The sequence below is a fragment of the Pipistrellus kuhlii genome, unplaced genomic scaffold, assembly GCF_014108245.1.
Source record: "Pipistrellus kuhlii isolate mPipKuh1 unplaced genomic scaffold, mPipKuh1.p scaffold_m20_p_1, whole genome shotgun sequence".
Classification (NCBI taxonomy): Eukaryota; Metazoa; Chordata; class Mammalia; order Chiroptera; family Vespertilionidae; genus Pipistrellus; species Pipistrellus kuhlii.
The window spans coordinates 85,410,637-85,430,883 of record NW_023425404.1 but is presented as its reverse complement, the minus strand read 5'-3'; the positions used below and the strand labels follow the sequence as shown (position 1 = coordinate 85,430,883).

Sequence of the window (20,247 nt, the reverse complement as noted above, 5' to 3'; positions counted from 1 at the left end):
CTCCTAAACACTCTGCCTGCTGGCCTTCTCACCCCCAACTTACCTCCCTGCTGGCCTGATCACCTCAACTCATTCCCACTGCCAGCCTGCTCACCCCCAACTGCCCCTCCTGCTGGACTAATTACCCCCAACTGCTCTTCCTCCCCTGCAAACCCAGTCGCCCCCAACTGCCCTCCCCTGCTGGCCTGGTCATCCCCAACTGGCCTGATTGTCCACAACTGCCCTCCTCTACCGGCCATCTTGTGCGAGGGCATGATGGTCAATTTGCATATCACATCTTTATTATATAGGATAACCTTTAGTGCCTGTAATTAGTTTGTCTTTAACATCCTCAAGTATCTATGAATTTGTATCATTGACCAAAGCATTAGTGTTCTAAAAATGTTTCTCATAGTGTAAATGATGAGTTTAAAATACCGCTAAATCTGTTTTCTTAGAGACCTTTTAATAAATATTTAACCTGAATCCTGGTTTTTGAAAACAGATTTAGCATATATCAAGCTAATTTTTTTTGCCTTGTTTTTAAGTGATTTTGCTTGGTTGATGAGTAGGGCTTTTGGGTCTGATTGTCAATATTATAGACTTACATACTTTCATTTTTCTCATTTTTTCTCTACATAGCAGTGATTATATCTGCCAAAATGTTCTTAATGCTACTGGTAACATATGTTAACCTGGGTGTCTTAATTGATTTTGTTACAGCATTTGCAAACTCCTTTCTTATACAAATAGTTATTAAAATGTCTTCTATGTCATTTTGTATGTGTATATGCCAGATACTTATTAGCATATACTTTTAATATTTTTAATGTTAAGGACACAAAATATGATTAACTTTCTGATAATAATTTGTTGAACAAAATAAATATTTATTGAACAGAATTCTTTAATAGTCTAGATAAACACTGTTTAGATTTATATTTTTAATCCAGTAGATATGATTTAAATTTACATGAAATTTGTTTTGTGGCTTATATTTATTAGTTATACTTTATTTTTAGAATATATATTTTATTTAGAAATATTAAGATAATAATGACAATAATGGTCATTATTACTCTCTGCTGAGTATACACTTTGTATCTGGCCCTGTGTTTTTAAAAAAAAAATATATTTTATTGATTTTTTTTACAGAGAGGAAGAGAGGGATAGAGAGTTAGAAACATTGATGAGAGAGAATCATTGATCAGCTGCCTCTTGCACACCCCCAGTTGGGGATGTGCCCGCAACCAAGGTACATGCCCTTGACTGGAATCGAACCCGGGACCTTTCAGTCCGCAGGCCGACGCTCTATCCACTGAGCCAAACCAGTTTCGGCGTATCTGGCCCTGTTTTAAGCATTTTATATCATTTAGTTCTCACAGAAAGAAATACTGCTGTTTTTGTATTTTGCCTATGAATGCACTAGAGACAGAGGCTGGATAAGCAACTTGCCCAGAACCATATGAGTGGCGAAACACAAATTCAAGCCCAATTTTACTTCAGAACAGGTCTTACCTCATACCACATTTCTTTTTCAATAAATTGTTTTAAAGGAACTAATGGAATTTCTGTCTAGAATACTGATCCATCTTAAATTGTTATTTTGCTCTTTAATCTTTGGGAATTAACTACTTTTAACATGTAGTTTCCTGTCTTGAGTTACCCTTTTTAAGAAAAACGCTGTTTTGTATTTGTAGATATGCCTCTTCATGTCCGACGAAGCAGTGACCCAGCTTTAACTGGCCTCTCAGCTTCTGTCAGTGACAGTAATTTTTCCTCTGAAGAGCCTTCACGAAAAAACCCCACACGCTGGTCAACAACTGCTGGCTTCCTTAAGCCAAACACTGCTGGTAGCCCTAAAACCTGTGACAGGAAGGTAACCGCTTCTATTTTGTCTTCTTAGTTTCTTCACGATAGTCAGTGTATGTGCTTAATGAACTTTCACCTCTAAGTTCAGATAGCTTCCTATTTTATATTGCCCTTGCATTTTATGATAACATTTGTGCTATATATGATGTACATTTATTTATCCAATTTTGAATAGATAATATATTCACAGGATTAAAATGAAAACTTTCTGATATGAAGTATCAAGTATGTGCAAGTAAAGTCCCTACCTTGTTTCCTGTCTCACCTCTCTTTTCTTTATGGGCATTGCCCTTGTTAGCTTTTTGCATGTTTTACAGGTACATTTTACACATGTATAAACAGATACTCATATTGGGACACAAGATACATTAAAGAAATTATAGCATTATCGATTTTGAAGGATGAAAATGTTCTCTATGGTCATTTATTCTAACTACACAATTGATAACTTTATTTTCCTCCAAAATGGAAGTGTTCTTTAGTCCAGTGGTCGCCAACCTTTCAAACCTCATGGACGACTAGTGGTCTGCAGAAGAACAGTTTGAGAACACTGCTAGTCTACAAAATGAAAATTTATTTTTTGACCTAATTTATTTTAGTCCTGGCCTAATTTTTTAGTCTGTTTTGTTTATTTTTTCTAATTTGTTTGTTAATGTTCTTTGTCATATATTTCTACAGAATGCTTATCATCTTATTCTGTTATACTTATAACCCTTTACCTAATGAGCTTTAACCTGTTAGTCATTTTCCGTATTGAACCTATTGAATAATGTTCAGTAAAAATCTACTGAGTGAATTAATAAATATTTTTCAATAGTAGCAGTTATGTATTGTGTGTATGTGTATATGTGTGTGTGTGTGTGTGTATTGAGAAATGTGGAACTATACTAATTACATGTTAATATAAAAATGAATGTGGCTTGAAGTTTTCTTTATTTGTTGCATCTATATGAAAACACCCATTTAAAATTTTTTCTTTTAATTTGGTTTTGCATTTCTACAAACTTTGTATTAGTTGAAGTAAGAAAACAATTATGTAATACATGACTATAAACTGCAAAGCATCTACCAAGAAAAAAAAGTTTACTGAAGTCTCTGATTTTTTTGGATTATGGTTTTAACTGTAAGGCCCATTCTTCTGAAATAGTTTATTATATATTTGATGAGGAATTTGGAGTATTTCAAATACAACTGGTCTCATTTGGAGTATTAGCTTGAAATTTTAGAATGCTTTATCATGTAGTAGAAACATGCAGAATCCAGTTTATAAATAGACCTCATGATATTTAACTTGTGTTCAGAATAGATCTAATTTCTATGGATATTCATAAATGTATAAAGTCGAAGAGGTGAAGTGATTGAGGTGGGGGTGGGGAGCAGAAAAGAAAGAAAGAGAAAGCACTCATGGACACAAACAACAGTGTGGTGGTTGAGGAGGTGGAAGAGGGCCTAGGGGGAATAAATGGTGGTGGGGAAAAAATTCATTATTTTTAAAATAGGGTTTTAAAAATTATTATTATCATTATTTTATTGAATTTAGAGTGGAAGGGGGTTGGGGGAGAGGTAGAAACGTCAATGATGAAAGAGAATCTCTGATTGGCTTCCTCCTGCATTCTCCCTACTGGGGATCAAGCCTGCAACCCAGGCATGTGACCTTGACAGGAATCAAACCAGGGACCCTTCAGTCCACAGGTCAATGATCTGTTTACTGAGCCAAACCAGCTAGGGATAAATAGCTTTTAAAGTAGTTGAAGTGTAATGGGTCAGAAGTTGTTGAGTGTAATCATTTTTTTCTTCATAACTCATTTAATATCTTGGGCGTGTGGTTCAGCTTCAGTTGTAGCAGAGAAGCACAGTAGCCATGGACTCAGATGACAGAACTTAGGCTGGGTATCAGGGATAACTAGAATAGGTCAATGGGAAGGAAAAGGAGACATATGTAAAACTTTTAATGAAGATTTAAAAAAAAAATATTGATGACAAAAATTTGTGTTTATTTGGTTTTCTCTTCTTTAGGTAATAAAGTTTTGCAAATACATTTAACTTAAAAACTGTTGAATTTTTTCTTTTTTAAAAATTCTCACCCAAGGATATTTTCCCATTGATTTTAGAGGGTGGAAGAGAGAGGGAAAACAGAGAGAAATATTGATGTGAGAGAAACACATGGATTGGTTGCCTTCTGCATGTGCCCAGACTAAAGCCCAGGCTTGGAAGGAGCCTACTAATGAGGTACATGCCCTTGACTGGACTCCAACCCGGGACCTTTCAGTCCACAGGTTGACCCTCTATCCACTTAGCCATTCTGGCTAGGAGTGTCCACTTTTTAAAAATACTTGACTCTAGTTTGATTATTGAATAACATAGATAATCTTACATATTCATAGTTAAGACTACCATATTTAAAAAATCATTTACACCAAAATAATTGTTTCCAGATTGAAAATAGAATATACTATGTACATTTCAATCAGAAACAGTTAATTTCCAAGCATATATTGTGAAATAGAAAATGTTTGGAAAGTTAAGATGTGAGTGATGCACTCACATTGTACAGACAGTATCATGACTTTACCAGTATAGGACTATATTCTTTGTATGTATGTGATCCAAACTTCAGACAGAATTGTCAGCAAGATCATGGCTGGCTAGTAATACCTGCATGGTGTTATCAACAAAGTAATATATGTGTTGCATAGTGATTAATAATATATTTTATAAATTCTTTATTTGCCTAAAAATGAATGAAGACTACTGCAATTTCCCCCCCACACATCACAAATAAATTAATATATGAATTCATTATTGACTTTACCATCACAAGGAAAATTAGGAAAACATTTTTGTTATCATGGCTTAATGTCAGTTTTATTTTCTTACCAAGTAACTTCTCTGAGTTGATTCTAAAAATATAAAACTGTGAATGTTTCATGTGGACTTCAACATTTATCTGATTACTCTGTAGTTGTCTGCTGCATGAATTACATGTCATAGTTAATGTAACTGGAGATATTCCACACTGCTTTTAAGATGATTTGGAAATAATTGCATTTTCCACAGACATTGAATACTGGAGGTATGACATTCATTTAAAACAGGCACATAACAATGGTTTACATATTTTAGGGTAAATCTGAAAATTCTTTTACTACATTTTCACTGAAGTTTATGTCTTTTAAGGCATTTCATTATCAATTTTTTAAAGAACTTATAGAAGTATTCTTTCAAAGTGTTAGTATTATGAAACCATCTGAAATAAGAAAACATTGTATTTAAGGACAGCCATCTGAGTTGGTGTAGGCCACTGAGCTAAGTGTTTGAGTGGAAAGATGCATGCTGATATTTTGCCTAGGTTTCACTGTAATAGTGGAAATAGTAATTTAAAAAATTAAATAAATTATAACTTAGAACTATAATTAGAAGTAAAATTAGAATATAGTGTTAATAAGAAACATGACATTACCAGTTCTATTGATAATCATGGAGTGCTTCTTAGAAAAGGTAGACTTTGTACTAGGGGTTGATAAGTGTTTGTTTTTTTACAGAATAAATGTTCTTGAGAGTCTAGGTTAAGAAAGATGATTGAAGGTCAAGCACACTTGCCTGGGGTTCCTCTGGTAACTTACAGTGCTTGTCCTAGGTGTGACTTGACCTAGCATACCTTTAGAAACAGTCTCTGTGGGACAGTGCATGGTACATTGTAAGAGAGCATAAGGCTTAGCCAGTGTCCAGCTCAAAGGCTATAGTAATTTCAGATAGGAGAGAAGGTGATCCTGAATGGTGATGGGCTAACTGTAAAATCTTGGCAAAGAACAGAGATTACCAAGATTTAGCAATTGTAAGGATTAGAGAGGAAGGAAATTGTTGAAGAGGATTATGAATATTTTTCATTGGTAGATGAGTTTCATTTTGAATCTGTTGATTTTGATGTATCTTTGGGACATCATATTGGAAATTTGGATCATGAATTCAGAAAAACCTTTAGAGTTGGTGACCTTTGCCTGGAAGTTGTTAGGGAGGAGGTGTTGATATTGTACACTTTTGTCTGGGGAGGCATTAGTAAGCTATTTATTGTAAGAGTCAATAAGAGTCATTTAAAGGAAGAGCAAGAATGACAGAGAATCAAAAGGAATGTAATGGAAGTACTAGTAGCATACTGTGTTCTCGACACCAAGAATAGGAAGCAGTTTGTGGCATCTAGTCTCTTTATTTTAAATATATATATATTTCTCTTTGTAAGTGGTATTTTGTCACCGTGCACACATCCAGATCAGTGTTCACTTTTTACCTAACAGTTTTTGCATCCATTGATTATCTTTGAATGAATGAGTTATTTCATTAGGAGTTAAAAATTGTGATTTTTGTAATTTTATTATTTTACTTTCACTAATTGGCATTTTTCTGACAAGACAAGCTTTTTTCCTTCTTCCACTGACATTTTTGGCTTCTCTGAAATATGGTTTCTATTCAAAGTAAGAGTATTTTTAAATACTTTTTTTTAAAATACATTTTTCTCTTTAATGTGTATTTAGCCCAAAAATCCTTGACATAAAAATTCTACTTGTGTTTCTCTATACTTCCAACTCCTCTTGTCTTCCTGGACATTTAAGGTGCTATCATTAGTAACTTTATGAGCTATTTATGACTTATTTGAATTTCTCATCAATATGGACTATCCTGTGAAACTGATAGTTTTGCTTTGTTTTGAAGTTAACATGTTCAAATTTTAAGGAGGGGTTCTTAGTATTTAGGAATACATGGGCTTTAGTATTTTTATTTGCTTCATTCTTTTTTTGGACTTCGTCTCTGCCCTCTGTTTATTTACCCTTTCTATGTTCTTACAGGCAAGGTCAGTCCCCAGTCTCTGGGCCTGGAGCAGCATCTAACTCCTACCAGCATTCTTTTGCACTCAGGATTATACTCTGTCACAGCTTTTTTGAGCTGCTCTGACCAGAAATGTACCAAGATTTTCTAGTAAAAAGTACTTGCTTCTAATGTTTAATGCTGCTATTACTTTTTAAAAAGTTCATTTTCTGGCCCCAGCCAGCTTTGTTTAATGGATAGAGCATTGGCCTATGGACCGAAGGGTCCTGGGTTCGATTCTGGTCAAGAGCACGCATTTAGGTTGCAGGCTTGATCCCTGGTCCTGGTCAGGGTACCTGTGGGAGGCAACCAATCAATGTGTCTCTCTCATATGTATGTTTCTCTCTCTCCATCCTTCCCTTCCTCCCTCCCTCTCTCTTTAAAAATCAGTGGAAAAATATCTTTGAGTGAGGATTAGCAAAAAAAAAAAAAAGTTTATTTTCTGTAGGTTAATTCAAAAAACTTTAAAAATGTCATGCTAAAGTTTACATTGATTAATATGTATAGATTAAAAGTATTTCATTTCTCAGTATTGTCATAGATCCAAGACTTATAAATTAATTTTTAAGTTTTATTATCTTAAGGGACTTATGAAGGAACAAAAACAATATCCTAAACTGTTGCTAAGATCTATATAATGCAAACCTTTTATATCACACTTTTTTCTATGTTTATATTCACGGTTCATGATTTAAGTAATGAAGAATAAGAATCAGTCATGTATGTAAGATGTATAGATACATTTAAAAAATATATATATTTTGTTGATTTTTTTACAGAGAGAAAGAGAGAGGGATAGAGAGTTAGAAACTTCCATGAGAGAGAATCATCAATCAGCTGCCTCCTGCACACCCCCTACTGGGGATGTGCCCACAACCAAGGCACATGCCCTTGACCGGAATCGAACCTGGGACCTTTCAGTCCGCAGGCCGACGCTCTATCCACTGAGCCAAACCGATTTCAGCTATAGATACATCTTAACAAAGTTGTTAAGGAGAATGTTTTAGTACTTCTTTTTAAGTGGAGTATTGATGTAAGTGAGATGAAGGTAGGTTAACATTTCTAATTTGTTAATGTAGGAGATATATAGATTTAGTTATTGAACTAAAATGTTTGTATTTCCTACCTTATATTAGTCTTCTTATTTCTTTTTAGAGCATTAAAATTAAGTTTTATAGCCTGATAGCCAAAGCAAATTATTTAAGCTGTGGTTTAAATCAACCATCTAATAGCCTATGGTTACTCTTGACATTTTAACCCTTTCATGCTGTCACACGAACATAAGGGAAAGCTTCTCTCACGCAACAAATAAAGTAGAAAAATGCCAGTCACTTAATCTAAGGTTGTTAATATCTCAGGAAATTGTGCTGTGAATATTTTTCCTGTTTTTGTTTTGTTTGTTTTTTTCTTTTGTAGCTTGTGAAAAAGATGATAAGCACAATTTTAAAACATAAAGAGGCCATCAAGTGTGTTGATGTTGCTAAGGGTGGGAATAGAAGAGGTAGAAAAACTGTTGATTTAGATAAAGGAAAAACAGTTAGCCAATGACAGCATTTTGGAGGCAGTGATATAAAAAAAAAAGGGAAGATGTTGTGCTTCTGGAAGGAGCACTAATGGTGACTTGTTTAAGACTACTAGGGAGTGGTTCGATATATTGAAGAAAAGAAGTGTTTGTTTATAGTTCAAACTGTGCGTTAGACATGTACTGTATATAACGAAAGTTAAAATAGGGAACAGATTAATTCAATTTACATTATTTTTAATGAGGAAACAATCATTTTGTGTGTGTGTGTGTGTGTGTGTGTGTGTGTGTGTGTGTGTATTTAACAGATTACTTCTCAAACAGCCTTTCAGAACAAATTAAGTTTGAGAATTGAGGTCCCACTGTATTTATTAACTGACTAGTTTGTGTGTGTGTGTGTGTGTGTATGTGTGTGTGTGTGTGTTTTCTTTTTTGGAAATCAAATGTTTAATACTGTAAGAAATATGGTGAGCCCCCCAATTCAGGAGTCCTGGTAGAACAAAAAACATAATTGGGAGCCAGGCAATTAGGCAAACATCTTCACTTGTATGTAGAAGGGTGTACACACATGGCCTGGGGGCACGTGCACTCTGAGCCAGGTGGTCTGCTCAGCTTTATAATTCCTCATGCGCATGACCTGTCCCTTGCTCTTGATTGGAGCTCAGGTGCACAGTCTTTTGCAATTGGCTAATTCAAAGGGAGAGGTTGGCCTTTGCTGTTTCAAGATGGCGGTCCCCATGGGAGCTACAAGCTATGCAGTCAACATGGCAGCTTCCAAGTCATGCCGTCCAAAATGGTGGCTGTCTAAACTGTTCTTTGATAGAAAGATGATTTGTTTATTCTCACAATACTATTCCCTTACACAATCAATTTTTCAGGTTGCATCACATTTGGTCAGGTTTTATGGATACAGAGGATGAATATCATAAATCAAATTGAAACTGACAGTCTTGCATTGTCACAGAAGAGTATTAAAGATTCAAGTTATCACTCTAGCAGTAGAAACAACTTTGGTCTCTAACAGCTTAAAGATATCACTGTCATATCCCTGTGGACAATTATGCTCTATTAGAGGCCCAATGCATGAATTCTTGAATGGGTGGGGTCCCTTGGGGTGGCCTGTGGAGTTCGGGCCCCAGCTCGTACCCCCAGCCTCGTACCCCCTGCCTGGCACCCTTCCTTGACCTAGCACTGCCCTCTTACCTGCTCCACATTCCTGCCTGCAGGGCGATCGATTGGGGCCACTCTTCCTCCTGTCCTTCCGCCAGGCTAAGTGACTGGGATCCGGGTGGTGGTCTGTGTCCTCTCCCACCTCCCCCCTTTCCCCCCCTCCCACACACACACACACACACACACACACACACACACACACACACACACACACACACATGGTCACAGTCTGCAGGGTCCCACTGTCATCAGGGTCCAATGGGCCTGGCAGCACCTCCACTGCTGCCAGCTGCCAGCACCGTGACACCAACGCCTATTATGTTCTGCTCTGTCCCCTGGTGGTCAGCACACATCATAGCAAGCATTCCAACTCCCCATTGAATGACTACCAGAGAGGACAATTTGCATATTAGGCTTTTATTATATAAGATTATGTACCATGCATTGGGATAGACTAATTTGTTTCTTTACTTGATATCTGAAATAATGCTTACAAATAGCTTGTGAACATTACAAGGGTCTTACATTTCTTGCTCAAAGTCATAAAACTATAAAGATCTAAATAGGGAGCCAAATTCATTAGTCTTTCTTATTTTACTAGTAAACCTTTTTGGTAAACTATAGAAAATATCTCAAAATATTATGAGATTGGAAAGAAGAAGAGAATAAAAACAGTAAAAGTTTTATATAGAAAGTTTTTTTGTTTTTTTGTACATATACTTGGCTTGGGGAGGTTGATGTGGGAGCAAGTGCAAACCAGGTGAATCATTAATTTGCAGAATCTGTTTTTTACAACACAACTTTTTGTTTCTTTTTGAATAGAAAGATGAAAATTACAGAAGCCTCCCACGAGATACAAGTCACTGGTCTAACCAATTTCAGCGAGATAACGCCCGCTCATCTCTGAGTGCTAGTCACCCCATGGTGGACAAATGGCTGGAGAAGCAAGAACAGGTAACATAAGTAATCCTTTTCTACATTTTTGGTAACCCATATACCAAGATATATTTTCTTCCATTTCAATGAGGGTTAAAGGTAATTTATTCAAACAGAATTTGGTTAAGTAACGGGCTGTATGTTATAGTTTGTCTAACATTAATATAAAATGACTCTGTGGTGGTTCCTGAGCACAGGTTTCTCATAAGGAGTTATCAATACTTGTGATACTGATAGTTTTAATTAAGACTATGTTTTAGCCGAAACCGGTTTGGCTCAGTGGTAGAGCGTTGGTCTGAGGACTGAAAGGTCCCGGGTTCGATTCCGGTCAAGGGCATGTACCTTGGTTGCGGGCACATCCCCGGTAGGGGGTGTGCAAGAGGCAGCTGGTCGATGTTTCTCTCTCATCGATGTTTCTAGCTCTGTATTTCTCTCCCTTCTTCTCTGTAAAAAATCAATAAAATATATATTTAATAAAAAGACTATGTTTTATAGGATAAACCTAAAATATTTTTTGAATGTAGCATGTTCTAATATGAAACTATTAAAAAGAACAGTTTGAATTGATACCACTGATGGTAAAGGACATGTACTGATTTTTATCCTAAGAAAACATTAGCACACTATAACATTGTGTGGTTGAAATAATTTTGGATAATCAGAAAATCATGCAAATTCTATTTAGGTAAAACATAGTTTTTTCAAAATAATACAGATTTTAAACTAATTGGTATTATTATTTCATTATCACTTAAAAGAAAATGTTTTTAAGACTCAGATTATTTAGCATGGGCCTGGAGTCAGACCTGCTGATTATTAGCTTTTTACTATATATGAGATTTAACATGAGGTTCTGGCATAATGTTAAATTAGTCCATACCTTAGTTTACTCATTTATCAAATGGGGATAATCATAGAACCTTCCTCAGATGGTTGCTGTAATATAATACCTGTGAAGGAGCTGGAATCATGCCTGGTTAAAATTGTCTGCTGATAACAGAAAATCTAGATTGTATAATAAGGAAACATTCATTACTCATTGATAAGAAGCCTGAAGGAAAGGAAGGGGGAGGCAGAGTGGTAGTGGAGAGTGAGGATGTTCATTTGCACCTCAGTGACCTCACTGTGAATCTGAATTCTCCATCACTTCAGGAGCCTTCACAGGGCTCCTTGCTGTGCTTGCAAGCTTGTTCTTTCCTGCCAAAGACCCAACCATCAAATCCGTGCACAGAGGAAGAGGAATAGTGCTTTTTATGATGTGGGGACTTGCATTACTTGCCTGTTGAGTTCTAAATCAAAGGGAGTAAGAGAACCTTGGTTTAGAGTTTGGCTGGTTGAGCTTGTGTGAGGTGTAGTCAATTCTCTTCCCTGAAGTATATATAGCTACTCATCATTGAATGCAATCGAGGTTCTGTTAAGCAAGGAGGGAAGGTACAGTTAGCTAAATATGTAAATATGACCATTTTTATTACAAGATTAGGAGAAAAAAATGTCATCCCAGAGTTTTAAAAATATTATACATTTAATTATATTCTAAAAGCATAACTTTATCTTACTACTGCATTTGTAGATTTCTCTTAAGGAAGTAATATTATTTGTCTTTGTAAATCCTATATAATAAAGGAGTAATATGCAAATTGACTACCACACTCTCACTTATTTGGCGGCACCCACAGTGGGGGGTGGGGCAGCGGGGAGCAGGCTCCACAGGCCGCCTTCACCAGGAACTGCTGACTCCCCAGCCCACCACTGGCTGCCTCCCCACTTGCCTCGCCCAGCTGTCTGTCTGCAGACTGCGGGTTCCTAGGCAGGCGGGATCCGGCGTCCTCAGACTGCAGGGTCCTAGGCAGGCGGGGTCCGACGTCCTCAGACTGCAGGGTCCTAGGCAGGCGGGGTCCGACGTCCTCAGACTGCAGGGTCCTAGGCAGGCGGGGTCCGACGTCCTCAGACTGCAGGGTCCTAGGCAGGAGGGGTCCGACGTCCTCAGACTGCAGGGTCCTAGGCAGGCGGGGTCCGGCGTCCTCAGACTGCAGGGTCCAAGGCAGGCGGGGTCCGACGTCCTCAGACTGCAGGGTCCTAGGCAGGAGGGGTCCGACGTCCTCAGACTGCAGGGTCCTAGGCAGGCGGGGTCCGACGTCCTCAGACTGCAGGGTCCAGGCAGGTGGGGTCCGGCGTAGTCCACGCTGAGGTGGGTGAGGCGGGTGCGTGGGCCAGGGCAGTCCCTGTGGTGCAGGGACAGACCGAGACTTCAGGTGACTCTCCTGTGGCTTCCAGGTGTCACTGGGCTGCGCTTGGGGTGGGGAGGGCTGGGTTGCGGTGTGGTGGGGTGGGTGGGGGCAAAACCTACTGCAGGCAGCAAGGTTTAGTGTGGGAGACAGGGAGGGGCGTGGCCCTTGGAGGCTGTAGACCTGGAAGTCCCTGCTGGGCGGGGCACCACCTGAGGTGTGGGGCGGGTCTGGGAAGGTAGAGCCCAGCCCTGGACCACCTGGAGCCAGACAGACACTTGTTGTGGAATTTCACGGTCACCCTGCACTTCTCTTAATATTTTCAAAACTAGCGCAATGCACACAAGTGGGAGTCCTGTATGATAGGGAGTAGACCTTAGGAGTGGTGGCCAGAGGAAGCCTGAGGCCCAGGGGGTCATAGAAGCAGGCCCCCAAAGACTGACCTCCCGCCTGTTGGGAGGACGGGCTGAGGTGATAAAGTCCACAGACAGGAACAGTAGGATGCAGGCTGCAAGTATGTCTCACAAATCCCAGTTGCTTTGTGGTAATTACCATGCCCGGAGTATTGTGTAAACCCTGGAGAGAAATGTATAGGTCATTTCAGCTTTTATCTCTTAAAAACGGGATTTTTAAACTGCAGCTCTGTTTCACATTCTGAATGTAAGGCCCCATATTTCTTTGAAGGGATGTGACCTAACATGGCAGTCATGTCAGGATTAATGATATATCACGTAAATTGATACCATGTGGTTAAAAAACAGGACTTGCCTAAGTCAACAGGTAAATTCCTATTTTAAATTCCCTATATGAAAATAAAAACAGGTTGCCTTTCTGGAAAGATGTCCATATCCTTTTAGAAAATAAATTAAGAAATAGCTTTGCTTTAATTGTCATGATTCTCTTATGATAATATTCTGACTTTTCTGGGAGGGGTCTAGAGTTACAGTTTTGGTCACATTTTTAGATCAATGTGATTCCTCCCTCCCTTTTCCCCCAGCCATATATTTCTGTTGTAACTATGAGATTGATCTAATTTTGCATTCTTATTTATGCTAATATTCCTTTATAGGCAACTTTGGGGGAGGGCACAAAAGTCTTCTTTGAAGGGCTTTGGATAGTTACTGAAGGGTGTCAGAAATAGTGTTGATTGATCTATTTGGATTGACATTGAACTCTCAGAAAAACTGTCAGACATTACTGAAGACATTGAATGCTGTTAGGTCCCACTAAGCTGCCAAGGCCAAGTTCCTTTGCATAATGTATTGAGCTGGCAGTTGGAAATCCCCCAAGGGATTGGAGAGAGTGCAGGCTGGACTGAGGGAGCCCTGACCTCCCACTGTGCATGAATTTCATGCACCAGCCCTCTAGTTTGATATAAAATAGTTTATTTATTTATTTTTAAAAATATATTTTATTGATATTTTACAGAGAGGAAGGGAGAGGGATGGAGAGCTAGAAACATTGATGAGAGAGAGACATCAATCAGCTGCCTCCTGCACACCCTCTACGGGGGATGTGCCTGCAACCAATGTACATGTCCTTGACTGGAATCGAATCTGGGACCCTGCAGTCTGCAGGCCGACGCTCTATCCACTGAACCAAACTGGTTTCGGCTAAAATAGTTTATTTTTTAAGCAAAAGGGATTGCATGTAAAAGCCACATATTTCCCCCCCAAAAATTGTCTTGATTTGTTTCTCTTGAAATTATTTGAAGTTTTAGTTGCATAATCGAGCTTTGTAGAAAATAAGTACTTCCTTTGTCTATGTGATCTAATATAGATGACATTAGCTATGAATCCTGAGCTTAAAAAATCTTTTTCCGCCGAGACCGGTTTGGCTCAATGGATAGAGCGTCGGCTTGGGGACTGAAAGGTCCCGGGTTCGATTCCGGTCAAGGGCATGTACCTTGGTTGCGGGCATATCCCCAGTAGGGGGTGTGCAAGAGGCAGCTGGTTGATGACTCTCTCTCATCGATGTTTCTAACTCTCTATCTCTCTCCCTTCCCCTCTGTACAAAATCAATAAAAAAATATATTTAAAAAAAAAATCTTTTTCCTTGGCTTAAGCTTAAAAAATGATGTAAACACTAAATTTATGTAAACAGGATAATTAACTAGACTGAAATCTATTTAACTGGACAATAACAGCAAAAAACTAAACCTATATTAAAACTTAGACTGAAAGTTGTTTGTGCAGAAGAGGACTAATAGGTTATGCTTCATGCACTGGAAATGTCTTCCAGCTATTCTCATTTAATTGTGAATTCATTCTTGTAACTGTTCCCTATTAGTCACCTGACTTTAATGACCTGATGGCACTTCTGTGGCTTTTTTCCAATTAGGTTTTGCCATTAAAAATATAGTAAAGAGAATGGTATCACATAGATAAAAGAATGCTACATATGGTAAAAGAACAACAACCACAAACAACCCTCTGCCTGTACAATTGGGATTACCAGGGTAGAAATGGTGGCTGGCTGCCTTATGTCATCTGGACTAAAGAGGTTTATAGAGTTCTAGATTTTATATGTCTCCAATGTTTTTGTCATTGCTCTGTTTCCTACTAGAGTGCTTGTCTCTTGTTATCTGTTTTGTTTGAAGACAGTTATGAGCACATCAGCTTTGGCAGTGGGAATAAACAGTAGAAATTGAAAAAGACAAAAGAGTGCATAGAATGCTGAGCTGGCAGGCACCTCTGGAAGCTGAATGTGTCTTTCTCCTTTTTGTGGAGTTGGTCCTACATAAGGAAATATTGAATCTTCTTTTCCTCTGTTAGAATATTAGTGAGTTATGCCTCTATAACAAAAGATTAGTGATATGCTGTATATTATTGGAACTCTGTACCAGGAAGCACTTGGTATCAAGCTCAACATTTTTTCCAAAAATAGTAGTCTTGCTTTTTAGTGAGTAGTTCACTTTGCTCAGAATTGCCTAGAGCTGAATCCTATATCAGGTTCATTTCAGAAAGTAAAGGATTGTGTATCTTTCAGAGAACATCCTTTCCTTATGTTAACCTGTGACTTCCTTTTTCTGAGAGATCTCAGAGGAAGCACAAAGGATTTGAAGAATAAATGGGTGGTGGTTGTATTGCCTTAAGAAAGTGTTCATGCTTATGCAATTTTGATTCTCAGACCAAAGAAACAATAAAAGAAACTAAATGTTTAATATACTTTAAGAAATCTGAATTCCTTTTAACCATTACCATTTCTCTATGTGTAGACTATAATTTAATGTTGGAAGTTATTAGATTATATGCCAACTTGTTCTTATATCTCCACTGTTTATTTCAACTAATTAATTCTACAAAAGAAAGTCAGGAACTTTACACTAGTGGCCCAGTTCACAAAATTCATGCACACTAAAGGAATTAATTAGAGGAAATATTTTAATATTACTATTTGCCCTTTATTATAAAAGTGTCAGAGATGAAAGAAAATCAGTAAAATGTATATGAAAATTTTCCTCCTGTCAGAGTCTGGGGTGCACCACGGGACCCAGAGTGAAGTCTCTACCCACCCACATGCACCTCAAAATTGAGCTAGACCCAAACCCGCCAGCCCAACTGCGCCCCCCACCCACTTTGGGCTAAAGACCCAGCCAGTCCCACCCTTGTCAAGACCCTCTGGGTGAGGGGATGCACCCTCAGGTCACCTGGTGCTGGGGTGGGGCGGGGCCCGAACTTCCTGTCAAGCCCCACGGGGATGGGGGTGGCCCAGCGTCAGGTGCCTGCTGGTTGCTCATTAAGCCTCGCTATGGGAATTTGGCCTCCGCTGTGGGTGCAGCCATCTTGTGTTATGGAAACCCCTGCCTCCACTGTGGGTGCCACTATTTTTCTGGTGCAGTGACAGTCAATATGCATATTCTCTCTTTATTATATAGGATTATTGAAAGAATTAAGGACCAGAATGTAGAGTTCTTGGTGTACAGGCCTGGAACCAATTAGCAAAGATAGCAAGAAGGTGCTAGTTACCTTCCAGCCACAGCTTAAGCTCTGTTATAGGGGAATATAACCTTTAGAGGAAAATCCATGTTCTAGGTGTTCTCCCCCCCCCCATTAAGCAAAACCCTTACGTGATTGACAGATTATACTAAAGGAGACAAACTGTTTTAGGAAAACTATTTTAAATGTTTGGTGATGACTCAATTCAAGTGTGTCACCCTCACCTTTGTACCCTTGTCTGCAAGTCCCTCCCTTCAGTGTCAAGTTTCAGTCTCGAAACCAGGAGTTTTAGGAGCAAGCTCAATATCTTTTTCCTTATTTTATGCACTTTTTTCACTGTCTCCAGCCATAATGCTTTTATTTCATCCTTCTTCATACTGAACATAGCATTCCTGACTTGTTTATTCCTTCTACATGAAGATGGCTAATATAGGAGTTTTGTCTGTTTTTCGTTAGCCTGTATTTGTTGAGTCCTAGATATTAGGATTAAAGAAATAGCTAAGTGTTAAATAAATAGAAAACATATTTAAATAAAATATTGCTACAGAATGCTTATTGTTTCTCTTATTTCCAAAGAAGAATAATTCAACTATTCTAAAAGTATTATTCTAATACTTTTTTAAACGTTTGAAAATATTTATGCATTGTAACAAATATTTGCATAATAAACAACAAGTATATTTGTAACTAGAACCAAGGTTTGGCTGCTTGTCTCCATAAAAACTAAAAACATGAGACAGGTGCCGGTAAGAAACAGGAAAGAGGTTTATATAAGTGCTGATCACCTGAGAATATGGGAGACTTTTATCCAAAACCCATCTTAGCATTTTCAGTGCAGGCAGGGGTTTTTATAGTGAGGGAGAGGGTAAGAAAACAAAGAGATCAGAAGGTGGGGCTGTGGACATGCGGTCTTGTCTTTGCTCATCCCCACATGGACCTTTAATGTCAGCATACTGGAGCTGACAGCATACCTCCAGCCAATTCCTGCAGTTGGGTGATCTGCATCAACTGAAGTTATGATCATGGCCTTTAAGTATGTGAATTCCTTTTATCAGTTTGTTACTACATTTTATTATAATTTCATTTAATGGTTAGTCAGTGTAGCATAGACTTTTTATTCCCTATTACATATTCACAAACATGGGAATGGTAGGTTTCTAAGAAAGTGTTTCCATTTTATTTTATTTATTACAGTTTGAGGCCTGGTTTTTGAAGCTCTCGGGCAAGCATGTCAAAGTCAAAGGCTAACATGGGCCAAATAAACAAGGTTTAAGTTTATGTGGGCCACAAAAAAACAAAAGCTTCAATTTTCATAGAAATGTAGGTTTGTGTTGATAGAGACATGCTGAATACAAAGGGCTGAAATAAATGAATAATCATTAACATAAAATAATAGAACATTTTAATAAAAATTAATTTTTTCTTGAACATTAACTTTCCAGACACTGAATAACTGCACAAATTAATAAACAATGCAAGTAAACCTATTTTTCTTGTTCTCCAAAAGCGGAATATTTCCCGTTGCGCACACCAAACAAGTCAGTGCAAGGCTAATGGCATGGCAATCGGCTGCTAAAATATTCACTGCTAGTATTAGTGGAGAGAAATGGTGCACCTGTGCATAAGCACATAAGGGAAATGAATGCAACATGATTACAGTAATCAGGCATTAGTGAAAGTTGTAGTTCGTTATGAATAATTATGTATATCAGGATATTGTGAAAATTTATGAAATTTTTATTAAAACATTTCTTACATACAGTTATATTGGCTGGGCCACAAAAAGACTCATGGGCTGCATGCGGTGCACTCGCTGCCAGTTTGACATGCTTTTAATTAATCTAGGGGCAAAAGTAAGTTGAAAAATTAGAGTCTGTTTTGGATGTGAGTAAAAAGATAGTAGTCAAGAAACATTTTACTAGTAAACTTAACCAGATTTGCCCAACTAGTGTAGCTCTTTGGCTTAATGTTGAACTTTGAACCAATTTCTGGTAAGGGTACATGCTTGGGTTGCAGGCTTGATTTCCAGTGGGGGGCATGGAAGAAGTAGACAATCAGTGATTCTCATCATTGATGTTTCTATCTCTCCCTCTCCCTTCCTCTATGAATTCATTAAAAATATATATAAAAAAATAAACTTACCCAGAAATTACTTGGGCATACTTTATAGCAAATTATCAAGGCAGCCATTAAGTCAGGTTTTTCCTGTTTTCCTTGATGTGATGAAATGATGGATATGGAGTGATCAGGCCATGAGTTCTGCTTTCACAAGTCTTATCAGTTAGTTTCTCCGCTGATCTGACTGCATAGGGGAAAATTTTCTTCCTTTCCCTTATATAAGTGAAAAAAATTCTCATTTCACAGACATCGAGAATTATCCAGCTTATATAGAGTTCATATTATGAAATGATACTTAATAAAAAATTAGAAGGTGACTTCTTCAGAAAGCTGATTTTAACAGCTGCTGACTGGTCAGTGAAATGACTGCAGAGTCATTTTGCTAAAAGATGCAGGAGCTGTAGAAGTTTTGACATATGCAGCCGTATCAGCCATTGTTAATGGTAAGGTTCTGATGCTAGAAGATACCAACTATAATGCATTTTGTTTGTTTATGTATTTTTTAATTATTTAGCCCATAGACACTGAGTAACCAAATAACTGGGTTATAGGATTAAAATAATCAAAGGCCCCTGCCTCCAACTTCTGATTATAGTTTTCTATTAAAAGGAAAGGAATTGCCGAGACAGGTTTGGCTCAGTGGTGGAGCATTGGTCTGTGGACTGAAAGGTCCCATGTTTGATTCCGGTCAGGGGCATGTATGTTGGTTGCGGGCACATACCCGGTAGGGGGTGTGCAAGAGGCAGCTGGTCGGTGTTTCTCTCTCATCAACGTTTCTAGCTCTCCATCCCTCTCCCTTCCTCTCTGTAAAAAATCAATAAAATATATTTAAAAAATAAAAATAAAAAATATAAAAGGAAGGGAATTTATTTTTTATTTTTATATTCTCAAGGGATTCTCTACATTTTATTTTATTTTATTTTTTAATAAATCTTTATTGTTTAGGTTATTATAATTATAATTGTTCCTCCTTTCCCCCCCATTGCTCCTCTCTACCCGGTTCCCACCCAACCGTGTACAATTTTTGTCCGGTCTCTTCCCACACCCTCATATCCCTTTCACCCTGAGAATTTTCAGTCTATTCCCTTTCTATGCCCCTGATTCTATTATATTTACCAGTTTATTCTGTTCTTCAGATTATTAATTCACTTGATTTTTAGATTCACTTATTGCTATATATGTATTTGTTATTCATAATTTTTATCTTTACTTTTTCTTCTTCCTCTTCTTAAAGAATACCTTTCAGCATTTCATATAATATTGGTTTGGTGATGATGAATTCCTAATAGCTTTTTCTTGTCTGTGAAGCTCTTTATCTGACCTTCAATTTTGAATGTTATCTTTGCTGGGTAGAGTAATCTTGGTTGTAGGTTCTTGCTATTCATCGTTTTGAATATTTCTTGCCACTCCCTTCTGGCCTGCATAGTTTCTGTTGAGAAATCAGCTGACAAATGTATGGGTACTCGCTTGAAGGAAATTAAGTGTTTTTCTCTTGCTACTTTTAATATTCTCTTTGTCTTTTGACCTTGGCATTTTAATTATGATATGTCTTGGTGTGGTCCTCTTTGGATTCCTTTTGTTTGGGGTTCTGTGCATTTCCTGCACTTGTAAGTCTATTTCTTTTGCC

General features: G+C 37.9%; 1 protein-coding gene across 33 annotated transcripts in view; it reads left to right on the top strand.

Moving 5' to 3' along the window:
- Positions 1–20,247, top strand: part of PARD3 (par-3 family cell polarity regulator) — a 569,056-nt gene that overhangs the window by 180,313 nt on the left and 368,496 nt on the right. For 26 of the 33 annotated variants that reach the window (XM_045586290.1, XM_036454329.2, XM_036454275.2 and 23 more), the window contains 2 exons: positions 1,680–1,858; positions 10,226–10,357. In XM_045586290.1, coding sequence (XP_045442246.1) covers positions 1,680–1,858; positions 10,226–10,357 — 311 coding nt within the window. The remainder of the gene's footprint in view (positions 1–1,679; positions 1,859–10,225; positions 10,358–20,247) is intronic. The other 7 variants (XM_036454403.2, XM_036454413.2, XM_045586338.1 and 4 more) reach the window with 1 other exon arrangement.